The sequence below is a fragment of the Barbus barbus genome (assembly GCF_936440315.1).
Source record: "Barbus barbus genome assembly, chromosome: 41".
Lineage (NCBI taxonomy): Eukaryota > Metazoa > Chordata > Actinopteri > Cypriniformes > Cyprinidae > Barbus > Barbus barbus.
Window position 1 is genome coordinate 4,387,846 of NC_136719.1, and position 19,081 is coordinate 4,406,926.

General features: G+C 38.0%; 1 protein-coding gene across 3 annotated transcripts; it reads right to left on the minus strand.

Moving 5' to 3' along the window:
- Nucleotides 1-936: 936 nt before the first annotated feature.
- On the minus strand, nt 937-17,270 carry LOC306860401 (uncharacterized protein). 3 transcript variants are annotated; one of them, XM_079402076.1, is made up of 11 exons: nt 16,899-17,270; nt 14,997-15,130; nt 13,801-13,959; nt 13,580-13,642; nt 8,667-8,726; nt 6,686-6,730; nt 6,213-6,263; nt 5,558-6,033; nt 4,136-4,339; nt 3,567-3,704; nt 937-3,446 (listed from the first exon to the last, which is right to left on the minus strand). In XM_079402076.1, exons 7-11 carry the CDS (start codon nt 6,215-6,217, stop codon nt 3,427-3,429), a joined length of 843 nt encoding a protein of 280 aa, XP_079258202.1. In that variant the 5' UTR covers nt 6,218-6,263; nt 6,686-6,730; nt 8,667-8,726; nt 13,580-13,642; nt 13,801-13,959; nt 14,997-15,130; nt 16,899-17,270; the 3' UTR covers nt 937-3,426. The 3 variants fall into 3 exon arrangements, with proteins under 3 accessions (XP_079258202.1, XP_079258201.1, XP_079258203.1); XM_079402075.1 differs by lacking the exon at nt 6,213-6,263; XM_079402077.1 differs by lacking the exon at nt 6,213-6,263 and having other exon boundaries at nt 3,120-3,446; nt 5,576-6,033.
- Nucleotides 17,271-19,081: the final 1,811 nt, after the last annotated feature.

Consider the following 19,081-nt stretch of genomic DNA (forward strand, 5'->3'; position numbering starts at 1 on the left):
CACACACACAGTAGTGAACACACACACACAGTAGTGAACACACACCCGGAGCAGTGGGCAGCCATTTATGCTGCGGCGCCCGGGGAGCAGTTGGGGGTTCGGTGCCTTGCTCAAGGGCACCTCAGTCGTGGTATTGAGAGCGCTGGACATTCACTCCCCCCACCTACAATTCCTGCCGGCCGGAGACTCGAACCCGCAACCTTTGGATTACGAGTCCAACTCTCTAACCATTAGGCCACGACTTCTTTGAACGTTAGTTAAGAACTACATGCTTCACTTTCTTCCTCTCATTTTAGAGGAGGTATTTGTCATCCAGCTACAGCCCAAGTCTGAAACATTGATGGGTTTTGAAGCATCTATGCCCCACCTCGTTCATATTTCCTCTACGTCTCCCCTTCCATCTGTGGAGAGCAGGAAACCTCCTACACTCTCCCCCGGCCCTCCTCAACTTCTTATCCAGAGCCAGTCACACATCTCGGTCAAGGACACTGCGCCAACCCACACAACACAAGAAGCTTTCAGCAGGAATAAAACAAGTCTAATGCAGCATCTTGAGCGGGTGAAGAGACCAGCTGAAATAAGCTCTGAGATCAGTGACCCAGCTTCAACTGCAGATCTGACGAATACGTGCAAGAGAGTCTTATTCCTTTAAAACAAGAGAAATTTACTTTGTTGGGAAGAATAACATCCTACTTTTGCTTTCAGAGAGTATAGTTAAGTATAAAGCAAAAGTGCGGACAAAAATTTAAATTTGCTGAAAATTTACTCATTTAAGATGTAGATGAGTTTGTTTCTTTATGGGAACAGATTTGGAGAAATGTAGCATTGCATCACCTTGCTCAGCAATAGATCCTCTGTAGTGAATGGGTGCCGTCAGAATGAGAGTTTAAACAGCTGATAAAAACATCACAATAATAAGAAACAAACAAACATTTTAACTTTAAATTTCTGGTCAAAATCCATAACCATAAATCCATCAAATTTAATTTTATTTACTTATAAAGCACAAATAAACACAGCAAGAGCTGACCACTGTGCTGTACAGAAGAAAAAGGTCAAATAAAAAGAAAGAAATAATAATACACTAAATCTAAATTAAAAAGAGACCAAGAATTATAATGAGTTAAATGCAAGGGTAAAAAGATGAGACTGTAATTTAGAGATTTAAAATCATATACAGAAGATGCAGATCTCACGGATAAGGGAAGATCCTTCCATAGCCTAGGACCGCCCACTGCAAACGCATAACGCTTCCTTCAGTCCTCTCACATCAAAATCCACCCACATATTTGTTTAGAACAGTTTTAGGTTATTTTTTGCTCGTAAACAGTGCTTGATCTGTGCATATTTCTCTCCTGACAACTTTTCCAATGCAGAAAGCAATATTATGGATAGAGTACTCGTATTTCAGCCAGGAGCAAAGTTTGAAGTTAAAAACATGTAGCTTTGAACTTCACATGACATTTAGTGAAGTGAAATACTGCCAAGTATGGTGACCCATACTAAGAATTCGTGCTTTGCATTTATCCCATCCAACGTGCACACACACACCGTGAACACACACCCGGAGCAGTGGGCTGCCATTTATGCTGCGGCGCCCGGGGAGCAGTTGGGGGTTCGGTGCCTTGCTCAAGGGTCTCACCTCAGTCGTGGTATCGAGGGTGGAGAGAGCGCTGGACATCCACTCCCCCCACCTACAATCCCTGCCGGCCGGGGACTCGAACCCGCAACCTTTGGATTACAAGTCCGACTCTCTAACCATTAGGCCACGACTTCCCCCAGATGGACTTTTACTGATGGACTGGAGTGGTGTGGATTACTATGATGTTTTTATCAGCTGTTTGGACTCTCATTCTGACGGCACCCATTCACTGCAGAGGATCCATTGCGGAGCAAGTGATGGAATGACATTTCTTCAAATCTGAAGAAGAAACAAACTCATCTACATCTTGGATGGCTTGAGGGCAAGGACATTTTCAGCTCATGTTCATTTTGGGTAATCTGTTACTATAAGGCTAAAACTCATTAAATTGCTAGTGATTGATTTTATTCCAGAACAATGATCAATGCAGCAATAATTTATATTAATGATGCCATTTGTGTCTGGTTCTGCTCCCGTAGGTTGACAGGAAACTGTATCCTACAGAGGGCTGGTAAAATGGCACGACCCAGTGCGGCGGTGCGGTACCTGTCGAGAAACCTTCACAGCGGAGGAACTCTCTCAAAGCAGCGCCACTGGAAACACAAAGAGACTCGACCCAAACAAGATCAGTGCCATCAGAGGTGAGCTGGACGGATATTTGAGAAATGGACCCTTCTCTGCATGATGTGCCTTTTCTGTTGTTTTTAATAAATAAGATTTAAATTTAAGAAAACGTCAAGCTTTTCTCAGAACTTACTTTTCTGGGACATTTTTGTGATGAGCCATTTAATCAATGCCAGTGATTTTAATTAAGGCTATACAGTAAATGACTTGCTCAGCATTATATATTAATATCTGATGCAGAGCAGCATGAAAGTTGCTAGTTTTAACAATGTGTGGATCTCCACAGAGTGGGCGGTAGAGAGATACCCAAAATTTGACCTTCGTGAGAAAGGCAAAGACTGGAAAATGTGTCTGTCTGTAATCAACTCAACAGCCCGCTAGTATCGGTTCATGGACAAGACACGAAAAGTGAGAATAAAAGTAACACTTGTAACTTTAGCAAAAACTAACACCACCCACACAACAGTGCACAACACTAAACTACACTGTACAACAACTTCTCACCTCTCAGACCTTTTTTTTTGTTAGTTGTTCATGAAATTTAAAATGACAAAATACTTTTTTTTCCAAATTAAAACCATTTGACAAGTTTCATCTGCAGCACTTCCACTACACTTGCAAATGAGGTTATTTTCAACTATTTCCCCCAAATGCATGGACCCCGTCAATTGTTGTCCACAAGTTTCGATATGAGCGCAAGACGGGCATCAAGAGAGGGTTACGCTAGTGCTGAGTATCGGATCAAAAACTGCTCTGTGATACAGAGGTGAAACCTTTGTTTGTACACCGTGACTGTTTGTGTCAAGAATGTGTTACTAGCATTTCATTTAATTTGTGATTTATACTGGTTCTTACTTTGATATTCAAGACTTTATTTGGCAATATAAAATGCACATTAATATATAGATGTTTAAACAATGGTTAATATATGGATTTATTAAGAACAAAATAATTGTTAATATATTACACATCCAAAACCTCTCTCTCCATTGAAATTTAGCAGCTATAGAAGAGAGAACAAAAGACAGCTGTTGTCAAAACAGGGAGTTGCACTTCAGTTATGAACACTGTATCAGTTCAGACGATTGACTGAAGTGAATAAAACTGGTTACATTGTTGCACATTGAGTATGAGTGTCAGATCCTCAAGAGAATGAACAATCATTTCTTGTGTAACCGACCTGAAATAAAGCACAGTAGCACGGTTTATTCAAAGTGTTTTGGCCCTTAAACGATTGAATGAAGAAAAACATTTTGCAGGTAAAATAAGTGCTAGCAGAGAACTAGCAGGAGAAACGCACCTCTATTGGCAGATGTGATGTTTTTTTCAGCTTGTTTCTTGAGGTCTTTGGTGATGTTGTTAATCACTCCAAGACACTGTGCCCATGTCACACCCCTCATGCCGACGTCAAACTGTGGGTACATCTCAGCAAGAAACTCTGAATGCACATACAGGAATACAAAAAATTATATTTGAAAACTATAAATACTTTTATGCCATTTAGTAATGATAATGGCACACACATCAAATCTGGAACTAAACAAATTCTCTATTAAACATTTATGCATCAATGCATAAAAAAAGAAAAAGCATTCAGACTTTTTGGAGCAACGACTAAACACTTTTTTTGTGCACAACATGACTTTCCAACCATTAAGAAAAAAGAAAAAGAATAAAGCTTATGTAGCTTGATATTTAGTATGATCCCACTTGAGTTTCATGAACAATATTTTCTGGTTCAGCATCTTCTATTACTGACAGTTATATGAAGAAATGTTTTTTTGTTTGATTAGCTGTGGCCTATTCCTAGAGTCCCTGTCCAGAGATCCACCTCAGTCCCAAACGGGTACTTGAAGAGACTGTATTTACCTCGAAGGGCTTCTATTTTGTTGGGGTCGAGTTGCTGGAGGCCTTTAGCAGGGTTTCCTGTGACGGCACTGCAGGACAGTGTGCTGATGGGGAAGAGAGCGTGAAGCACAGGCACTACAGCCTTCTGGGGCTCCACCTCCTTAAACACCACCTTGTACAAAGACAGCGGGAACCACACTTTCCTCAAGGGGCTTCCGATCATTACTGAGGAAAAAAGAGAATTTACTGATCCATATCGTACAACACCGGTACTTCACCTTACAATATTGAAATAAAATTTGAAAATCTTGTCACAATCTATAAAATCTACTGGAAATGAAAAGCATGTATATATACATATTTCTATACATTAAAAGTAAAAAATGTGGGAGGCATACATTATTTCATAAAGTTCTGACCTAAATTTATATAACCAAACCAAAGTCCGTGTGTAGTGTAATTTACAAGAAGCTATTTGTTTTTGGCAACATGGCAAGATAAGATGGCCTTCAGGTGGAGTTAGAATTGTTTAATTACAAATTCCAAGCACATGAATGACTGAGCAAAGTCATATTTACAACTGGGAAGCTTAGACTTCTAGTCGATACACGAGTCGCTGATCTATAACATAATATAGTCAAATTGTGTTTATCAATCACTTTTCACAGTGATATCTTGGATAAATAAGTGATAGAAATGAATAATGTTCAACATTTGGAAGAATAATTGTTTTGATTTATTGTTCACAGTATAATTTATTTAGACTACTTGTACATTGTTTCCCATGTGAATGAGTTTCCCAGGTGCACTTTCAAGACCGCAATATTTCAGGTTTCCAAATATTTAAAAATATATTAAAAAAATTCATAAAATCATTTGGTCCTCTTAAGGCCCGTTCACACCAAGCACGATAACTATAAAGATAACTATAAGCATATAGTTCTAAAAATCACTCTCAATATTAAAGAATAGCAGAGTCCACACCACAGCGAGAATTTAAAGCAGCAGACGCGTGTGCTTAGAATAAACAGACGATATCATTCACTGGTGTGGACGCTAATATTGTTATCTTTATAGTTATCATTCTTGGTGTGCACGGGGCTTTAAACCTCATCCCAGCACATTTGTTGAGTGCTTACAATGCTTACATATCAAAAGCTCTTAAAGAAAAAGTTCTTCCCTATATCTATTCTTTTGTAAATCAAATTCACTCGCATGTTCATCACAATTTGGAAAAAAAAAATCTGTCAGTACTTCAGTTTCATCACAACTTTAACATTTTGACCTGATGGTCTTATGTAAAATGGCTTTTGTTGAAAATGGAATTTAACTTGACTTCTTAGATTACATTAAGAACTTAATGTAGCCATGAAACTACATTTTAAAATGATTATTCCTTCATCTCAAGACAATCTTATTTACATCATACTGTCTATATCCTACCTTTGCCGTTAACCTGACCTTCAAGTGTGGCCTCTTTACTGTTGGGCATCTTCTCCAGTTCAAGTTTCTCCCCGTCCACCTGAGCAAAGGCTTTCTTTCTTTTCTGCTGACGCTTTGAGCACGTGTTAGCCGGAGAGCCTTTCTTCATTACCTCCGACGGCTGTGGGTCATCTGTGGATACGGTGCAGAGCTCTTCTCCATTGGGCTTTGACGTGAGTGAAGCAGGATCAGGAGTCTGAGACTGATGCTGGGATCCGTTACCGCATCCCCTGCGACCGCGTCCCCTGCCCCTGCCTCGTCCACCGTCAGGAGGTTTGCCCGGCTGAGGGCTGCTGTTGTCAGCTTGCTGAAGATCCGCCCTGTCCAGCCCTCGTTTCCAGGGAGGGATCCATCGTGGGTTTCTCTGGACTGGTGGATCAAGTCTCTGGGCCAAAGACCAGGACAGCTGCCTTTCTTCAACACGCAGCGATGCCCGTCTCAGAGAGATATTGGATACATTATCACTAGGGCTATCAGAATTGTGAGATTGATTGATTGATTTTTTTTTTCAGTTTAACGCACTAAAAATACACAATGCAGCATCCATTTTTCTTTTGCGCTTCAATGGTCAAAAAGACACAAGATGATGTCAAAATACCCGTTTTTGATGAGTTACCTCATAAAATAGGTTCATAAATGACTGTAAAGAGTTGGATAAGTGTCAGATCTGCGTCGGGATTTAAAGAGACAGTAATTAATGTAAATCAAAAACAAAAGAAAAAGTGAAATCAACTCTAGTGAACAACAATAGGTTAGAAAACTCCTTTCAGCCATATTACTTTGTCTACTTCAAAATATTTAAAATCCAACGATCAAGAGAAGAGAAAAGACTATATTAACTGATCACAGATTTTGAGACTCGTACCTGTACTGAGAGTTCTTATGCATAATGAACTGGAAGGAAATCTATTGTCTACTTTTGTCCTCTAATCACTTTTCTTGTCTTGAACCATCACAATTTCTTTTTTCTCTTAGTCACACTAAATTATGCTACAATCTTTAAGGTCTTGATCAACTCCAGAACTGTTTTTGGTGAGACCAAATTAATTTAATCAATAATAAATAGAGATAAATGGTTTATGGACAAACCTTTGGACCATTCTTCAGGTTCGCTGAGCTTCTTTCATATAACAGCTTTAAGAGAAGAGAAAAATATTTTTAAAAATCTCATCATCATACTTGGAAATAGTAGCTGTAATACATTCTAACTAGGGGTCGACCGATTATCGGCCTGGCCGATTATTGGCACCGATATTAAGCATTTTTATGATAATCGGTATCGGTCATTTTCAAAACCGATGTGCCGATAAAATTATTTAATTTTGAAACGCGCTATTTGGCTCTGATGCAGCCTGTCGGAACTCACCACTCTGTGGCCTAGAGCAGTCTCCGCCCACCGCGCATCTGATTTGTTGAGAGTCAGGAGTCCGACCAATCAACGTGGAAGACTAAAGGCGCTCTCACACCGAAAGCGCACGCATCAGTTATCTCTCAAAGGCAGCAGCAGACCTTGCACAATTGCAATAAATTACAATCCACTACACTGAAGTTGTAAAAACCTCAATATTATCTATTTATGGTTTCCGAGATGGGGGAAACGCAGGGGGAATCTCGGAATCCAGTCATATAAATAGCATTTACTGTATAACGCGGAGTCACGGAATTTGTCAAAGTTTGGATGAATTAATCAAAAGTAGGTCAGTACACTTAAATCGACTCATGATATGGACTATCTGTAAACATTAAGCTGCAAAAAGACTATTTAAATATGAATTCTGCATGTTCGGCGTGTCTCTGTATATGTGAAAGGCACAGACGCGCGGTTTTGACACACACACACACACACACACACACTGAAGTGCGCGACGCTCGCGGTGTTTTCCGCATCTGCCATGTCACTAAATGAGGACATAAATACATGAACATCATCCCCAGAACTGCTCTGAGAGTTACTTCATGAGCATTTGACTGTTTCGTTTGAGTAAAACGATCGTCATATCATAAATAGGCTACAGAAACTTAAGAGGTTCTCATGGCAACCCGTCAAAATAAAAGTTTGGTTTATTTACTAATACTACTACAATTATTACAACTTTTGTTTAAAAGAACAAATCACACAATACGCTATTTCTTACATGTTTTAATTTTAATAGTAAACACATTTGTTTGCCAAAAAATAGAGTTTAACTCTCATTTGATTAAAAGATCAATTAAATTAATGTTTTATGCCTTCATTTGCACTGCACTGTAAATGAAAACTAATGGAAATTACTGTCACATAGGCCAAGATTAAGATACTGTCACATAGGCCAAGATTAGGATGACGGAAATTGGGACATTTCAATAGGCTATTGAACCAAGTGAGCCTATAACAGGCTATTAGTGTTATAGTTTCATTAAAATAGTTGCGGTCTTCTTCGCAACTTCTACAATGGAGCTATGAAGACAATTAAATTATTTACACTTATTATATACATTGCGCTTTTTAAATTAATCAACTGATGTGCATTAGATGATGAATTGAATAGTCACCTCTTGTAGGTTATGATTTAGTCAACCGAAAATAATTAATGAAGAATTATGAGAGGTTATGCTATTACACATACATTTCTAACATGTAAATTTTTTAAGCCAAATACTTACATTTCCCCAAGCTGTTTAGCTTTAGTATTTAGTATTCATAAGCTTAATCATGAAGCATACAGTGGCCCCACTTTTAACTCTCTCTTTATATATTACCCTTATTGGAGATGGATGCATGGGGGAAGACAAGAGTAAGAAGTGCAACCAACACTAGGGAAGGCCATTTTTGTCAGAGCCCTTGTTATTCTTAATTTTGACATTAATTTTCATTTTTACACCAGACATATATATCGGTTCAATATATCGGTTATCGGTCTACTTGGTCTGTAATAATCGGCATCGGCCCTGAAAAACACATATCGGTCGACCCCTAATTCTAACATGTACGTGCAAACTTAATTGACAGCATAAATTGGGTCGTTGTGTCCGCTGGCTCTAGGTCATCCTTACTGTTGAGCCCTGTATCAGTTAGTTTAAAGGTAAGTACCTCATTTGACATCTGTCTGTCAATCTTCTGTTCAAGCCTCTGCACTGCTGCATGCAGGAACTGAAAGGTAACAAACAGCAAACAAACCACTGAAATCATGCATCATTCCACATCAGCTACTATTTTCATTCATGGCATTAAACTGGTCTATTATTAAGACCTTGATTCTGATCAGACAAGCATGTGTGAAGTAGGGCTGTGACGGTGGCAGATTTTTACCACCGCGGTGGTAATGGACCAACTATCGGCGGTGACGGGGGGTTATATATATGGGTAGTTCACAAATAAAAATTGGACTTTGTCCTATGGTGTGACATAGCAAAAATGTAGAAAAAAAAGAAAATCTCCATTCTTAGTTACATATAGCATGAGAGAGGTTTATCTTCAATGTTAGAGGTTGTTTTTTTTTCCCCGTCACACCACAGGACAAATTGAAACGTCAGCTACCTATATTATATACACTCACCAGGGAGCAACTCAATGCATTTAGGCATCTAGATGTGGTGAAGACGACTTGCTGAAGTTCAAACCGAGCATCAGAATGGGGAAGAAAGGGGATTAAAGTGACTTTGAACATGGAATGGTTGTTGGTGCCAGAACTGCGTGATGCTATCATGTCAATATGGACCAAAATCTCTGAGGAATGTTTCTAACACCTTGTTGAATCTATGCCACGAAGAATTAAGGCAGTTCAGAAGGCAAAAGGGGGTCCAACCTGGTACTAGCAAGGTGTACCTAATAAAGTGGACAGTGAGTGTGTGCAGGGTGTCTACAGAGTTTAATAAGTCAAATTTAAGACTTTTTAAGACCTTTTTAATACCAACTTATATGAAATTTAAGACCACCAAACCTGCGATGAAAATACACACACACACACAACACAAATCACAAAATATGAATTGCTGTAACAAATGCTATTTATTATTACAATATACAGTGAGCTTTTCACAGACAATATCCAATAAATCAAAAATACAACAATTTCAGTAGCTGTTTAACTGCAAAGAAGCCACTGTACAACATTAATTACTATTATTAACCAGCTCACAATAACAGGTAGATTTTTGTTCTGGATTGTATTTCTATTCTAAGTCTACTTTGTACATATATTTGACTTACAACAATGTGAATGAACAATTTTGATCAATCCTGTCATTTGACCTGAACGAGTGATAGCTTGTTACCGTCCTCAGCACCCAAATTACCTCAGCTCTTATTGTTGGCTTAGAGCCAAAAACTAAACGTAGGTCAGATGATGGCGTTGTAGGCTGGGGATTCTCAACATCCGTAGTGACATCTTCGCTAATGGGAAGAGTGGAACAGAAACCTTTAATTGAACTCTTCTCGCGGGCTCTCGCATACTCCCAGTGCTTCCCGCTCTGCGTGTGCGATTCCACCGCTTTGATGCCCATTGTACCCAGTTTAAAACGCCTTCGACATACGGCGCAATTTGCCTCGTACACATTATCAGTCACCGGCTTCAACCACCATGAGAATTTGTCATTCTCGAGCCATTTCTCATTGAACTTACATTTACCCATTGCAGCTATTTCAGTTCGACCTGCTACCTTAATTCTCTCTGATGACGCAATAACTACCGCGAGGAAAAAAAAAAACTTCAGACTGAAGTTTTTATTTTTTTTTGTGGTAAAGTCACCAAAAATATTTAAGACCTATCGGATCTGAATTTAAGGCTTTTTAAGACTTTTTAAGGCCTTTTATATGGAAAATTTTATTTAAGACATTAAGACTTTTTAAGGACCCGCGGCCACCCTGTGTGTGCATGTTTATCTTAGCACTTCCGTCAGTGAACACGGCAACACACAGCCTGCAAAACACTAGGCTATCAAATAATACAGTTAAAGAAAGTAGCCTACAGTCATGGCTAAAAATATCTGTACCCTTGGTAAATATGATCAAAGAAGGCTGTGAAAATGAATCTGCATTGTTAATCCTTTTAATATTTAAAAAAAATAAAAAGCTTTCATTGGATAATAATAATTTAAAATGGGGGGAAATATCATTATGAAATAAATGCTTTTCTCTAATACATATTGGCCACAATTAACGGCACCCTTTTATTCAATACTTTTTGAAACCTCAATTTGCCAGTTTAACAGCTCTAAATGTTCTCCTATAATGCCTGATGAGGTTAGAGAACACCTGACAAAAGATCAGAGACCATTCCTTCATCCAGAATCTCTCCAGATCCTTCAGATTCACAGCTCCATGATGGTGCTTCTTCTCTTCAGTACACCTCAATCATTTTCTACAGGGTTCAGGTCAGAGGACTGGAATGGCCAGCAGAAGCTTGGTTTTGTGCTCAGTGACCCATTTTTGAGGTTTCAGTCAGTCACTTGTTGATTTTTTTTATCTGTTGGTATTTGATAGAATCCATGATGCCATGTGTCTAAACAAGATGTCCAGGGCCCGTATTCATGAAGAATTTTAGTGCTAAGAGTTGCTCCTAGTAACAAAATTCTAAGAATTCTTAGAAATGTGGGTGTTTCCTCTTAAAATTAAAGAAAAGATCCTAGTAAAGAAAAAAGTAATTCAGAAAGCATCTTAACCCTTAAAAGAGGTCTTAAGGTCCAAAATTGTTAGGAGTACGGACGAGGACTTTTAAGGGGCTTAAGAGTTTCTTTAGCAGTGGAGAAAACGGACGAAACATGAAGAGGGAGAAGAAATGTGTTGCACACAACCCATGACAGTGAGTTAATAAGACACTACACATTAGATCGTGCAGGGATCATGTTTGTGACCGATCTTATTAGAGACATGCTAACATCTCCGACACCGCGCAGAAATGCCATAGCGCCAGAAATGGACGTAATCACTACATTAACATATTTGGCAACTGGAAAAATGCAACTATGCAGCAGTCATGATTTTTGTCTGTTACAGCACTTATTAGACTATGTCTCTGTTCATTTCCTATAAAACACAGTATGACAGCATGGTAAATAAAAAATAAAGAATATATACATATATAATGTGTGTGTGAGAGAAAGAGAGAAAGGAGAGCGAGAGGAAAAATTCCACCTGTAATTTCAAAGTGAAGGCTTATAATATACCCTACTCTTAAAAGAGCTCTTTTATTTCCTTCTTGACAACCAACCAATCACAGTCTTCAAAAGACTGTATCATTCCTAGCAACGGGGTCAGCCCCGCCTCCTCACTAAGATACAAGTTTTTGTCTTTTTCTTGCTCAGAGTTGCTCTCAGATTGGTCCTGAATCACTCTTAAGCTAAGACTCCTTGTTAGAAATGTTTAAGCTAAAATAGGAGCTCTCTGAGAGGATTCTTAGAATCTTTATGATTACGGGCCCTGGACCTCCAGCAGAAATATAGGCCCACAACATCAAAAATACAGCAGTATATTTCATTGTACACATGGGGTACTTTTTATCCCAGTGTTCACCAAACCCATCTTGAGTGTTTGCTGCTAAAAAACTAATTTTTTAGTTTCATCTGACCATAGAAGCCAGTCCCATTTGAAGTTCCAGTCGTGTCTGACAACTGAATATGCTGGAGATTGTTTATGGATGAGCTAGGAGAATTTTTCTTAAAACCCTCCCAAACAACATGTGGTGATGTGGGGGCTGTTTGACAATTTAATTTTTAAGGTTTTCTGACCCCGAAACTCAACCTTTCTCTACAATTCTCCAGCTGTGGTCCTTGGAGAGTCTTTAGCCACTCAAACTCTCCTCCTCACCGTGCATTAGGACGATATAGACACACGTCCTCTTCCAGGCAGTTTCATAACATTTTATGTTGATTGGAAATTCTTAATTATTGTCCTGATGTTGGAAATGGGAATTTTCACTGCTCTAGCTCTTTTCTTAAAGCCACTTCACTAATTTGTGAAGCTGAATTATCTTTTGCTGCCCATCAGAAATATATTCTTTGGTTTTTCTCATTGTGGTGGATGATTAAGGGAATTTGGGCTTTGTTTTCCCTCCTATTTATATTTCTGTGAAACAGGAAGCCATGGCTGGATAATTTCATGTTCATAATCACCCTGGAGTGCTCAGAATATGAATGGGAATAAACTTCAGAGATGTTTTACTCATAATAATTTCTAGGGGTGCCAATAATTGTGTCCAACGTGTATTTGAGAAAAACATTTATTTCATAATGATATTCCCCCTCCATTCTTATTATCCAATGAAAGGTTAGATTTTTGTGATTTTTAAAAAATAAAATATCAAAAGGATTAACAATGCAGATTCATTTTTACAGCTTTCTTTGAGCATATTGACCAAGGATGCCGATATTTTTGGTCATGACTGTAAATAATTTGTAACAACTTCAATCATATGCTGGAAAATCCACCATCAAGCAAGCAGGTCTTCGCTGGCCTCCTCTCGCAAATAGCAACTGGAAACGGCTCGAGATATGAAGTGCTCGCCCATTTAACACGCTGCACCGGAACAGCTAAAGTCGGTCTACATGGGACGTGACCTAGCGACTGTTAAAATCATTTGAACTTTGTGTCAGCACGTCATAAATAAAACGAAGCATCAGTTTACTGTCGGGGATTTGTCGTGCTGCGCCGCATCCAGTGTAGACAGCATCACTGATTATAATGTATTGTGTTCTATTGACTATTGTATTTTGTCGTGCTGCGGAACGCCTCTCACATCCGGTATAGACACGGTGTAAAGGAAATGCCATGTATGGTGTTTGAGGTCATTTGTGAATTTCCTGAATTAACAGTCTAAATAAAACAATGATATATGCTATAAATACTGAATTCTATTGCAACTGTTACTATTATTGCACTTGTATACAAAACTTTGTATTTTATGCTGGTTATAGAGTGCGTGACATCACACGTATTACTGCCGGTGGCAATCACGCGGTTGTTATGGCGACCGTAACATCCCTAGTGTGAAGAACAGAAGCGCTTACCCTACAATGGTTCAGGACCTCAAGTAGTATATTCTGCTGATCCTCCCCCACTACAGATGTGCTCTGGTTTAGAAAATAATTAGGACGTTAAGGAAAAAGGAAACTTGATCTGTGCAACAACTGAATGGTGAACTGTGTAATTTATGCATTGAATAGATGCATAGATCAACTGAGGTAACACTGACTGTCAACTTAAACAAGTATTATGAGACTGAACAAACCTGTACTGGTGCATTTGGAAATACAGGAGGCTCCATGGCAGCTAAAGGGCTGATTGCTGTGTTCAGTCCAGACATCTCTACAGGACCTCGGGCTGAATCAGACGGAGGCGCAGCATGGTAAAATGTGAGATTCTCAGACGGGAGTCCAACATTCACATCCTATGGAAGAGAACGATCATGGCTGCAATGAAAATGCTTACTGAATTTACATTGTTTATCTGATACTCGTGAAATTATGTTTTGTTCTTGTCCTTATGCTGTTCCAAACCCATACGACTTTCTTCCGTGAAACACAAAAGGAGATATTTTGCAGAGTATCTGTGCTGTTCTTTGATAGTGATGATATCTTTGATAGTGATGATATTTATTGCCAAGCACAAAAACTGACAAAAGAGCATCATTACAAAAGAAGAATAAAAGTTCACCTGATGCCGATATTAAAATAGCCAGGTTTGTGTGATTTGGCTCTCCTTTATGAATTTTATTTATATTACTTTTTTGTTGGATGCCTTCGATATTAAAAGCTGCAACATGTGTTAAGAGTGCACGAATGGTAGCTCAGGTTAGTCAAAAAATGCATGAGAGGCATTGTGATACAATATATCAGCAATCACAGACATTTGGACAGGATTAGATATCCTGGACCTGGAGGATGTTAACAATTGCCAAAACACAGTAGGTCATTTGTTTTATTTGTGTGAAAAATACTCATTCGGACGGGATTCAAATCACAAAGTACATCTGTGGAGCCCGAATAGGGCTTGTGCACAATATTGCAGCTTTTCTGAAATCTTTTTTTTTGTTAGAGAAATAGACTGATCATGATCACATTTAAGTCATTAAAACATAACTCGACCCATTACATGCAAAAAAAACTATTTTGCTTAACACCTCAGTAGACACATACTGAAGCATCATATTTAACCAGAAGAAAACATGGGTTTGAAAAGGCATAAAAGTCAGTAAAGTTGCACACTGCACTTGATAGATGCTTTTATCCAAACCAGCTTACATTGCATTTCATACATTTGATCAGTTTATGCATTACTCATGACTAGCACCATGCTCTACTGTTTCAGCTATGCAATTAAAAAAAAAAAAAAAAAAAAAAAATCATTCCCAAGAATGTATTGATATGGGCATCTGGCCAAAGTTATTACTTATTAATTAACTGCAACACTTAAAGGATGAGATACCCCGTTTGCTGCACTACAGTCCAGACTCTGCTTGTGTCTCTGCTCATCCAGAAAGGTCTGTCGGCTCCTTCCCCGTCCTTTTAAACTCCTCCTGGAGGACGGTTTCTCAAGGGGCGCTGGATCCTCCTGGTTATCTGAGACAGAAATTTGGGAGTGATCAATTATGAAATATATGTACTTAAATGTGTCCATACAGTGGTGTGAAAAAGTGTTGGCCCCCTTCTTGATTTTTTTGCATGTTTGTCACACTTTAATGTTTCAGATCATCAAACTAATTTAAATATTAATCAAAGATAACACAAGTAAACACAACATGCAGCTTTTGAATGAAGTTTTTTTTATTATAAAGGGAAAAATAAATGCAAACCCACATGGTCCTGTGTGAAAAAGTGCTTGCCCCCTAAACCTAATAACTGGTTGGGACACCCTTAGCAGCAACAACTGCAATCAAGCGTTTGTGATAACTTGCAATGAGTCTGTTACAGCGCTGTGGAGGAATTTTGGCCACTCATCTTGGCAGAATTGTTGTAATTCAGCCACATTGGAGGGTTTTCGAGCATGGACCGCCTTTTTAAGGTCATGCCACAGCATCTCAATAGCATTCAGGTCAGGACTTTGACTAGGCCACTCCAAAGTCTTCATTTAGTTGTTCTTCAGCCATTCGGAGGTGGATTTGCTGGGGTGTTTTGGATCATTGTCCTGCTGCAGAACCCAAGCTCTTTTTCACACAGGGCCATGTGGGTTTGGATTTTGTTTTCCCTTCATAATAAAAAACTGCATGTTGTGTTTACTTGTGTTATCTTTGATTCATATTTAAATTAGTTTGATGATCTGAAACATTAAAGTGTGACAAACATGCAAAAAAATAAAAAAATCAGGAAGGGGGCCAACACTTTTTCACACCACTGCATGTGACTCTGGATCACAAAACCAGTCTTAAGTAGCACAGGTATTTCATAGCAATAGCCAAAAATACATTGCATGGGTCAAAATTACACATTTTTCTTTTATGCCAAAAATCATTAGGATATTAGGTAAAGATTATGTTCCATGAAGATATTTTGTACATTTCCTACTGTAAATATATTTAAACTTAATTTTTGATTATTGATATGCATGCTAAGAACTTCATTTGGACAACTTCAAAGGAGATTTTCTCAATATTTAAATTTTTTTGCACCTTCAGATTCCAGATTTTCAAATAGTTGTATCTCAGCCTAGTATTGTCCTGACAAACCAAACATCAATGTAAGCTTAATTATTCAGCTTTCAGATGATATATGCATCTCAGTTTCTAAAAATAAACCCTTAGGACTGGTTTTGTGGTCCAGGGTCACATTTGGACACCTACCTATTTGACTGAATTACAACACATGAAACAAAGTTATTTAATAAACAACAACAAATATAACTTTATCAACTTAGTTGGAACTAAACCAACTTATAGTGCATTTCTGCCAGCAACTGAGCTGGAGTGTGGAGCATCAATAAGGAGTGAAATATAGGTTATAAATAAGAAAAACATATTTAATTATTTTAGTTACATTTTATGACTTTTACAAATTCTAATAATATCTAAACATTAGTGGATCATGCTCCTAGTTATTGTGATGAACTACACCTGTGTGAATTTGACACAGGTGCGTCCCAATGTGCACACTATCCATCCTAATTATATGTGATGGTCAATACTCTTTAGGGCAGATAGGGGGGATAGTTTGCACATCGCAGGGATAGTTCCACTGAAAAATCACCACAATCCCAGCTGAGTCATTTATACGAAAATGGCTTTTCCAAGCCATACTTTACAACTTTATACTCTAGTAACTTGTTGACCAAGTTTTGATAATTAGGGAGACAGAGAGAGGGATAAAAGATGCTAAAGACACAAACAAGCCAAACCTGGCTCTCTGGTGTTTTCTCTTCTCCAGGTAGAAACGCTGGATGAGTCTGAGAGTTCATCTTCATCTTCCTCACACCCCGAGGACTCGACAGGAGCGAATATACTCAGATCCATCTCGGTTTCTGGATCTTCATCTTCAAGCTTGACAACGATATACTGGCTGTCGCTGAGGCTGTTTGATTCCTCCTCATCACAGTTGGAGCAACTTTGAGGCTCCGCGTCGGAATGAAGTTTAATCTTCATCTTGAGTCACCACACGCACAAATATCGAGGTCTCAGCAGAGCAGAGTCCTGTTTGAGTCTCTCCGGGGGGTTGAGGGTTGTTTTTAAGCAGCAGACACACTCTCGTTCGTGAGGAGCGCTATCTGATCTGTGTCGCTGGAGTTAATTCAGGAGGGATCGGCGGAGGGATCTTCAAATAGCGATACTCGGATTCGTTCATTCATGAGGATATATCCTCGTTTTATTATATCGATTATAAACGTTTTTTTCAAAGTAGTTTTTGAAATACTTGTTTGTCTTGGAAATAACTGCATATCACAAGTGCAATAAATGAGCTATAGCTGTGCAGGACAGGAACTATTTCTCCTTCCGCTCAGCACTCATTCACAGTCAGAGACCTGAATCATGTCACTTCTCTTCACTAAGCAATTACTGAGTTGAATTAGTCGCTTGCTACAATAGGTTGTTTTGTGATTCAAAAAATAAATAATTAATAATTAGCAAATTAATCATGTTGTTTGTTATGAAATAATTAAATTTTTGGAATATTTTGATTTTTTTACTGCTACATGATGACTTTATGCATAATGGTATTAATTACTCTTTTAAACCTTAGATTTCACTAATATTTGTCAATTGTAGGCTAATATTTAGGACAATTAGAAAATGTTATACATATTTGTAAAATGCATTATATTTATTATAATTTCTAATATTTATTTTCTTATTTTTTATATTTATATTTGTAATGTGTTTTTGTAAAGCCATCTTTTTTATTGTTATTATATAATACTGTTTGATCTGTAACTTGGTAAATTTTCTTTCATATTGTGATTTTTGGTTATTTGTGTAAGACCCACGGACATCTTAATTACTATGTCTTATATTATTTATAATTGCAATTTATTATAACAATAATATGTTGAACCCACAACAATTAAAATAACAAAAATGTCGCCAAACATAAAGCAGTTCATTAACAAATCATCTGATTTTTATGATTGAGTTGACAAAACCAAAAGTGGTGGAAATACAACACAAATGATCACTCAATGCTTTATTTCTCTTTCAGGAGGTCAAGTGTTCCAAACACATATATAGTCTCCTAAGAACCACAGGAATGAATGAATAAACATATATATAAACACTGTATGGTATGAAAGATATTAGAGAATGATTTGCTATATCATCTTCCTTTATACAATGTATGCGTAAGCATGGCCAACAATGGATTTTCCCATTAAAGGCCTAATCAATAGATATTAATTGTCTATAATTTGCATATTAATGTGTTCTTTAGGCAACATGTAATGAAAAATATGTATAATAATGAATGTAACTAATAACTTTTTAGAAACATAATATCCCCCCAGTGTGAGGCAGCCAATCACATCACTGAGATGAAGGGTAATGCTAACAAACAACAGGTGGAGAAACGAAGAGGACACAGGTGAAGTCACTGAAACAATAACGAGATAACAAAACAATAACGGGGTCAGACAATAGACAGGAGAGCACATGGCACAAACCACAAACAACAAGCCATGTGCTCAAACAAACACACAGTGACATCTGGTGGCCAACCAGGGCACACCAGCAGGACCGTGACAGTTCATATATATATGAAGAAAACTTCTTTCTAAAGAAATTTGTGAACTATATTTGCCCAAGAATGTTTATAGTTTTAGCATTTTGAGTTTATTCAATACTCTGAATGCATTTTGTTTGCATCAATATAGCAAACCAATTTTTTGTTCCAGATTTATATATATATATTATTTTTTATTTTTTTTCCCTTCATGCCCAGTGCTATTTTAAAGGGGGGTACAATGCTGTTTCATGCATTCAGAGTTATTTACACTGTTAAAGAGTTGGATTCTCATGCTAAGCATGGACAAAGTTTCAAAAACAATTTGGATATATAACAGAGTATTTCTGTGGCAAAAATATCACTTCCGGG

Bases quoted from the DNA above. Each gene is read 5' to 3' on its own strand.
- LOC306860401 (XM_079402075.1), bottom strand. The intron at 3,705-4,135 runs GTAAATACAGTC...ATGTGCATTCAG, and splicing joins CAAAATAGAAGCCCTTCGAG to AGTTTCTTGCTGAGATGTAC. The intron at 3,447-3,566 runs GTGCGTTTCTCC...GCTTTATTTCAG, and splicing joins CATCACATCTGCCAATAGAG to GTCGGTTACACAAGAAATGA.